Below are 8,267 nucleotides of genomic sequence, written 5' to 3'. Positions count from 1 at the left end.
CAACAATTAAATTAACAAATAGTACTAACAAAAACAAACCATTTGATATTTTAGCTTGCTTCTACAGTTCTTTGAGTACTTTTATTGTGATGAGTGTTTCACAGGACTCGTATCCAAGTGGTCCATAAGTACAGTGCTGTGCTGGGTGAGCTATCAAGCAATTTTATTAGTTTACTAAAAAAGGATCCATATTGATCTTCTTATGTAATGTCAACATCAAGGTGTAGTTTGTTATTTAAAAAATCATGTACTATGGTAAAATAATATTTTATTATTATTTTAAATTTTGCAGGAACCCTACATTGCCTACATTTAAGGCACAGAATCATCACAACATTTCCCACTACTGCGTCTGTCATAGCTGTTACATGCTTTGTTGAAAAGAACCATCTGCATATCCAAATACATTTCAGAAATGAAAGCCATATGCATTTAAATGTGTATAGATTAACTGGCAGAGATTTGGATTGGTTAGGTCAGTAAGTGCTATTGATATTCTTTCCAGTTTTAAGCCAGCGTGTTTGATTGGAGGGTTGGTGTTAGATTGGTGTTGGGCTACATTTAGCTTACGGAAACTTTCAGTTCCATTGGAAAATGGAGTTACCTTATAACCGATCTCCTACAGAGAATCAAACTATAAAACTATGAAAAGGTGGCTGTTGTTTGCAGTTTGTTACATTTCAGCCAAAGTGTTCTGACAACATTGAAGGTCAGCCCTTTAGTCTCCATGACAGAAGGTTTGACCTGATCAGCTGTTTCAGATGTTAGACCTCACAAAATGACTTGGTTGTTTTTTTAAACTTTCTATTCACCTAAGAATTATGAAAAATGTTGAATGGTTTTCAAAAAAATATTAAGCAGCACAACTGTTTTCAACTCATAATAAGACTGATGAGACAATTGTTTTTTTTTTGTTTTTTTTAGCACCAAACCAGCATATGCTGCCAGAAATTCAGCTTTGCCATTACTTTGCCACAGCAATAACGTGCATTAAATTAAATTTAAATCATAATAATATTAGCATAAGATACTTTTTAAAAAACATTTAAAGTCTTACCGACCACGATCTTTTGAACATTTACAGCAGGCTTAATGGTAGATAATTTTCATTATTTTTTGGAAACTTTACACGTTCACCCTCATATTCATGAATTTTAATGAAATAATCTTTTTGACATAGGTTTCCACTGTCAAAAACATATGAAAGGGACATTTAAACCTTAAACCTTTGAATTACTTGTCCTGTACTACCACTATTCAGTGAAATGTATGTAAGTCTTGGAAGTGGAAGTGAAATCTTTCTTTGAAGTATTTCTGTCCTTACAGCTCATGTATCTGTCATTTGTATCTATGAAATAAAGAATGGGAGATGAAACAGAATAATACTGCAGACAGATGCTCTTATTATAAATGTTCTTGATCCTTCTCTTCATTTCCCAAGATTACGTTCAGATGTAACTGAACAATGCGTGCAAACGCATGTCACAAAGATATTAATTAGTGCCACTAAACAATAGACATCATATTTCAGTCACCATCAGGAGTCTCTTAAGCCGAGCTGCTAAAATATTCTCATCACACATGTAACGCAATTCAATCTAGATGTCTCACATATTGTTTAACTCAAGAATAACAAACCATGAATTTATCATGTGATTTACTTTTTTCATTGTCTAAGACAAAGAAAACGGAAATATCTATTTCCAATTCACCTCTATCCAGATGAATTATGTCTCGTTTTTTTGTCCAGATAAGCACAATTGATGAGTCCATGTGAATATAGCAGAGTTGTTAAATGAGAAACATAAATCTGTGTGCAAGTCTGCAGAATGCTCTTCATTGTTACCATGTCTCTTCCTCCCATTATTGATTGCCATAATGAATACTTGGATTCCAGCTTACTTTTATTACACCAATGCCGAATTTTGCCCTATGAATAAAACCAGCCAACTCCATTAAGAAATCGATGGTTTACTTGATATCGTAATTAGCAAGCTTTTATCATAACAGCGAGGAGATAAAGTATGACACTATAGTTCTCTTTCATCAAGTTCAATATCATAAGAAACATTTCTTAGAATTTCAAGAATTAATCATTTTATCATGAATCTAACAACCATGAGAAACGTTATTAAACTCAGTACAGCCCACGCAGAGATGATAAAGCATACACATCATAGATATAATAAAGATGCTTTTAAATGGTTGGAAAACTTTTTTCAGGTAGATTTGATTTCAGGTAGGGCAAGTGACAAGATGGCACATAATCTCATCTCAGCACATTTGATGAATATCTACACTATTTTTGATTTTATCATTTCATGTGAATCCTGACATTTGTGACATTTAGGTAGAAAACAGTTGAAACAGTTAATTGATAAAATGTTGTGTCTCTGGAAAATAGTTATCTATGACATTATATTATGTTGAATACGGATTTATGGAAGGGAATGTTTTTAAATTTGTGGCATACAAATTAAAGCTTTAATTTAAAGTAAAAAAGAAAAAAAATTGATCTTGGAGTAAGATGAATAGTCACAGAAGTGGCATGTGTTACTAGTATTATTATTTTAAAATCAATACTTATTGTAATTGGATATTATTAAGTAGATGTGCATTTTAAATGTCTTCGCATTTCGTTAAAACGTACGTGCAGGCTAATTGAGTGAAATTGTTCAATTTGCATTTATAGTGTTGCTATTATGACACATTGAATAATTTTAAATTTTGTGCAAACTGTTCAATTTATTTCCTATAATAACATGTTGGTTGATGGATCATCATCATGCACATGTTAAACTTATATCTAAACATGTTGCAATTTAAAAGTAAAGTCTATTGTTCTTAAGGGGGGCATCTTTCCTCATATTACCCTATAGTACTTTTACAATAGGAAATATGCTATACATAGAGTAATGAGTGCTGCCATTACAAAATTGTTAGTAGTTGCAAGGTTCTGAACCAGTTTATAAAATATTCACTTGTAAGAATATGTTACAGAAACTCACCACTAAAACACACACGCATTTTGCAGATGTGCATTCAACGGAATTACATTAAACCCATGGAAAGCATCAAGAATCGTTGTAATTGAAGAAATGTACCCATCGGACATATAGGAAATGAATGAGCTTTGCCCTCAGCATGGAATCATGCCTTCATTCAGGGCTGGACTGGGACAAAAAATCGGCCCGAGCATTTTTGCCCAGACCGGCCCACTATGTGATCATAAACACCACCCATCTTTGCACGCCCTTAATTATATGCATACCAACTCCTATTCATTAAAACCACTAATGCCATGTAATGAGTGAGTATAGGAACGAGTGAGAGTTAACAGATGAAATAAGTCAAAATTTTATATTTATTAATACAGTTGAACTATAGTCCACAGCGGTGAATCCTAAAACAAGCTATAAGCGGCTCTGGCACAGCAATCCCAGTGTTTCTTACAGGATTTTTGTTAAAACTATGGTGGTGTGTCCTCGGTCCTTCTAGGGGGGCTCGGGGGCATGCCCCCCGTGAGAAAATTTTGTGCATTTTAATGTTAAATTCATTAATCTGGTGCACTTTGAGAGTTCAAATTTAAAAGCTCCAACCCATATTCAGTGTGCAAATTAAACAAAGAAAAATTCAAACCTCTTTTAGTTACAGTGTCTATTTACATTACACCTATACATAATAATAGTTATAATATTAATCCAATGACAGTAATAGCCATATTTTGTAAAACAAATGCACAAAAAAATAAAGGAAACTTTCTTAATTAGTTGTACCAATTTCTATACTTGAAAGAGATAAGCACATGATCTTTTATTTTGACGCAAACTGCATCAAGCTTTTATTTTGGCGGAAAACATGGTTTACAATGCATCTTATTAAATTTCTAGTGAATTGCGGTAATCGTCAACTATGCAGATGTGGAAATAATCTACACTCATGACATGGCCTAAGTGTTTTGAAAGTAGTTATGCTTACCGCAGGCTCTACACTTTCTCATCTCTCTCCTGATCCTCCGTCCTCACTATCATCATCTGCCACAGGAGCTGATGAAGGTCAGAAAACATATATTTTGACACAGTTTACAGTGTCTGCTTTAAGGGCCTGGTTCTATTTTTTCACGCTATTTATCTGCACATTCCTTGCGTTTCTTCTCCATCTTTTTTTACAGATACACACTGACACCGCTGCCGCTCGCTCACTCGTTTAAAGTTGTGATTGGGCCAGCCCAGTGTCAATCAAGAAAAGAGCCAATGGGCCGCTGATCTACGTGTTTCATGGGCTGGTCTGTCAGAAAAAAAAAACTAACACTGACTTTGACCAATGCATTACACCGGCACAAACCCAGCGCCGCCAATTAAGCAAAACAAAACAAAACGAATGGGCCGCCGATGTACAAATTTTATGGGCCGTTTAAAAAAAAAAAAAAAGTATGAGTATGAGATATCGGCCCAAAAAGCACGTCGGCCCACCGGGCAAATGCCCGGTATGCCCAATGGCCAGTCCAGCCATGCCTTCGTTTGAAATTGACTTTGTTACCTCATTAAAATGATTTGAAGGATTTTACCCTGATAATGTCACCCTAGTTTAAGACTTTATCTTAAACACAATCCTGTACAAAAAGTTGTGGGAATTATGTACAGCATCAATGATACATGCATGTTGGAATAAATTAGACATGGAAAGGTTTTATAATGGCCACCCAGAACATGTAACGGTGGAAATGCATTCAGTCTTTGCATGCAGGTTTAAAATAGCTTTGAATTATAGCTGTTAACACTGATAGCAAGAGAGAATATTATCCTTGCTGCTTTCACTGAACCCCACAACTTCAACTTACTGATTCACATCACAAACTGTCCCACGTCTGACACTCCTCTCCAAGTACAGGAAAGCAGGAAATGTCACTCAAACAAAAAGCTAGGCTTTAATGAAGTTTAGAGAGAAACAGGAATCCTGTTTGAAATGGAAATAAAATTTATTTATTTTATATTGATTTGCTTTTTATATAAAAAGTACTTACATTTAATACATTTTTTCCCCAAAATACAAGCAGCCAAACAACATATAAATCAAATACAAAATTATAAAATCTGTTGTATCTTAGTAGCGTCCCTTCTGAAAGTAACCTGTAACATGATTTAATTCATAATCTCTAAAATTCCCATGTAACAGTAAGTTTGATTCCTTCGGTATCCATGACATGACAAAGATCCGTGACCTATACATGATATCTTGTCCTAGGTCTATTTATCTAACAGTGATGAAGTCAATTTTGTCAGCCTTAATTTGCTTGATGAAGCCAGTGTAGTTGTGTTACTAAGTTCAAATGTAGCTTTAAGCAGGTAAAGTAGCAGAAAATAGTTTTTTTTTTTTTTTTTTTACCAGACTGTAGTTTAATGACCATCAAACTGACATAAGCTCTGCAAGAAAGTTGTCAAGCCGTGGACCAGACTGCACTCGGTCAATATTTCCATTCAGTGCTGTGCTATCCCAGCATGCCACAAGGTTGGGGTCCACAAACATGGTTTATAATTGCAGCATTTTTGGGTGGTGGAAATGAAAAATCACATCATGGAGCAAAAGTAAACAACACTGGATAGATATAAACAAATTTCTTCAATGAGAACTGAGTGAAGTCAAGTGTAGCCCTATGTTGTGGAAGTAAGCGGTGGGGGGGAAATAAAGAAAACATTACATGAATATAACGAAAACTCTTATAATGGCACAAGTATGGCATTTCTAGCATAATTAAAAATTATAATGGAAATGAAAACTTTCACAGTGTAATATGACGTAAACACTAGAAAGAAAAAAGACAAAGCAGTCATGATGACCAAAGGCAATGTACTTAAAACTTAGGAAAAAATAAACACACACACACACACAAAAATAAATAAATAACTATTGTAGTTTTGTTAACTGTCCACAATGTGCAAATGAGCAGTTGTGTATCACAAGTGCAGTTCGTCAAAAATGCTAAAAAAATTTAATGGACAAGTATGACTCCAACTATTGCAACAGACATGAAGGCGCAATGCTGATGGTGCCAAGAAACCAAATATAAACAAGATATCTGGAACCTGATAGGAAATAGAAAATTTGTTTTGCTTGTGTTTTTTACATTTTGTACATTTAAGTTAAAAAAAGAGTACAAAGAGTAGTCAGGCTATGCGGCGGTTTCTCGGATCGTCCCCTCAAGTTTCTTTGGGAGTAGCTCTCTCCTTTCGTCAATGTTGATGACTGGTTTGTGACAGTTCTGACCATCGAGGTACATCTTCGCGTACATCGGATTGGAGTAGTTCATTGGCTGTTTGGAGAGAAAATTTTGGAAAATTGACATTCATACTCCCTTAGAAATGGCAGAATGGCATATTAAAGAAAATCTTAATTGAATTCAAATGAATTGTTTCATAATAAATAATAATTGATTAAATGAATCATAAAAATACTACAACGTGGAAATAAATTGAAAACAAAAGTGCAGGATTTTGAGAAAGCTGGTTCAAGGAATCGGACTGCAGCAGGATTCAAATGTGGTTTCTGTATCATCATTTGGATTGGTGCTTTGAAAAGCATATTTAATCATGCTTATAGTGACATGCTGATGTCAGCAAAGGATGATAAATATTTTGTAACTGTCACTCACAACCCCATCAACCTCACCTCCTGCTTAAATCAACCACTAAAAATTAGAAACATAAAAAAAAAAACGCAGCCGAAGTTGAGTCGAAAAGCCATGCACATACTATCATAGCGACACGCTAGGACACATTCATGCGAACTGCACATAGCATGTGCATGCAAAAATATAATTTAGAATGACTTTGTTACACGTGACATTTAGGTAAAAAAATTTAGACAAAGGAGCCCAAGGTGATCACCTGTCCAGGTATTATTTCCTTAGGGACAGAGTGAATACTCAGCGTGCAAGGGTCACTGGATTTTACACACCAGCCCTGGAACACAAACAGTTGCCCCAGCATACAATCACTAAACAACATCAATGTAAATGCTGCTATTAAGACAAATTTAGACAGAAACACGTACATGGCATGAAACAAATAGTCAGTAGAACGTAGTATAAAATTATAGCATTGCTTTTAAGAGGCATGATTACACTTTAGAAACAGATGTCAGAGTTATTTCTGTGCAAAGGTAAATAAAATAATGTTTTTAATGAGGCAAATTCTCAAGGTACAAGCAACCGCAGGAACAGTGAATATTTTTCATTGGGTGGGAGGATTCAGGAAAAAGATAAAAGCCCATGGTGTAAAGCTATAGGTAATATTACATATTTACACTTGTCATTTATTCAAAAGATATTTTACAGAAACAAGTTCTTTTTGGATCTACCACATTGATATTTATGGATCTACATAAACCTTTTCTTGTATTAAGGGTGTTAAAATGCCAAACACAAACCTTGTGGGGATCAAGTGTGAAATTTGGTTTGAGAAGGCTTCCGGCATCTGCGTGGTTGTCATGGGCCACCTCATACATGTTGTAGGATGGATTGCCTATCTCCACATTAATGCCTCCATTAGTTATGGGCTGCCGCTGTACGCGTTTCCCCCTGCGATAGAGAAGCACTTCAAATAGCTGCAGATGTCTAGAGACTGTTGTTTTTATGTGCCGTCAATTTTTGAACATGCATTGAAAATACAAAGCGGCTTATTACTAGGGATGTCAAATTAAGATGATTACAATGACACCTAGGGCCTGATGCAACAGAAAAAGAAGATCTGTCTAAATGCTTATATATCGAGCGTTTACCGTATTTTTCGGACTATAAGTCACACCTGAATATAAGTCGCATCAGTCCAAAATACGCCATGATGAGGAAAAAAACATATATAAGTCGCACTGGACTATAAGTCGCATTTATTTAGAACCAAGAACCAAGAGAAAACATTACAGTCTACAGCCGCGAGAGGGCGCTCTATGCTGCTCAGTGTAGACTACAGGAGCTGTAGACGGTAATGTTTTCTCTTGGTTCATGTCTCTCGGTTTATTTCTCTGGGTTCATGTCAAATTAATTTTGATAAGTCGCACCTGACTATAAGTCGCAGGACCAGCCAAACTATGAAAAAAAGTGCGACTTATAGTCCGGAAAAAACGGTACATTTTTTTTTGTCTATTTAATACTTTTGTCAGCCATCATTTTGACTACAATAAAGCTAAATAAATGAAAAGATTCATTATTAAAAAATAATAATAATAATAATTATATATATATATATATATATATATATATATATATATAT

At 34.9% G+C, this 8,267-nt stretch overlaps 1 protein-coding gene across 1 annotated transcript in view; it reads right to left on the bottom strand.

Moving 5' to 3' along the window:
* Positions 1-4,923: 4,923 nt before the first annotated feature.
* LOC132153280 (low-density lipoprotein receptor-related protein 1B-like) overlaps positions 4,924-8,267 on the bottom strand; it is a 228,918-nt gene continuing 225,574 nt past the window's right edge. Inside the window, exons 90-92 of the mRNA XM_059562662.1 lie at positions 7,426-7,576; positions 6,885-6,959; positions 4,924-6,310 (exon numbers count right to left, since the gene is read on the bottom strand). Of these exons, the coding sequence (XP_059418645.1) occupies positions 6,170-6,310; positions 6,885-6,959; positions 7,426-7,576 (367 nt within the window). The 3' untranslated portion in view covers positions 4,924-6,169. The remainder of the gene's footprint in view (positions 6,311-6,884; positions 6,960-7,425; positions 7,577-8,267) is intronic.

The sequence above is a fragment of the Carassius carassius genome, chromosome 11 (genome assembly GCF_963082965.1).
Source record: "Carassius carassius chromosome 11, fCarCar2.1, whole genome shotgun sequence".
NCBI lineage: Eukaryota > Metazoa > Chordata > Actinopteri > Cypriniformes > Cyprinidae > Carassius > Carassius carassius.
This window is presented reverse-complemented; position numbering and strand designations above follow the sequence as displayed.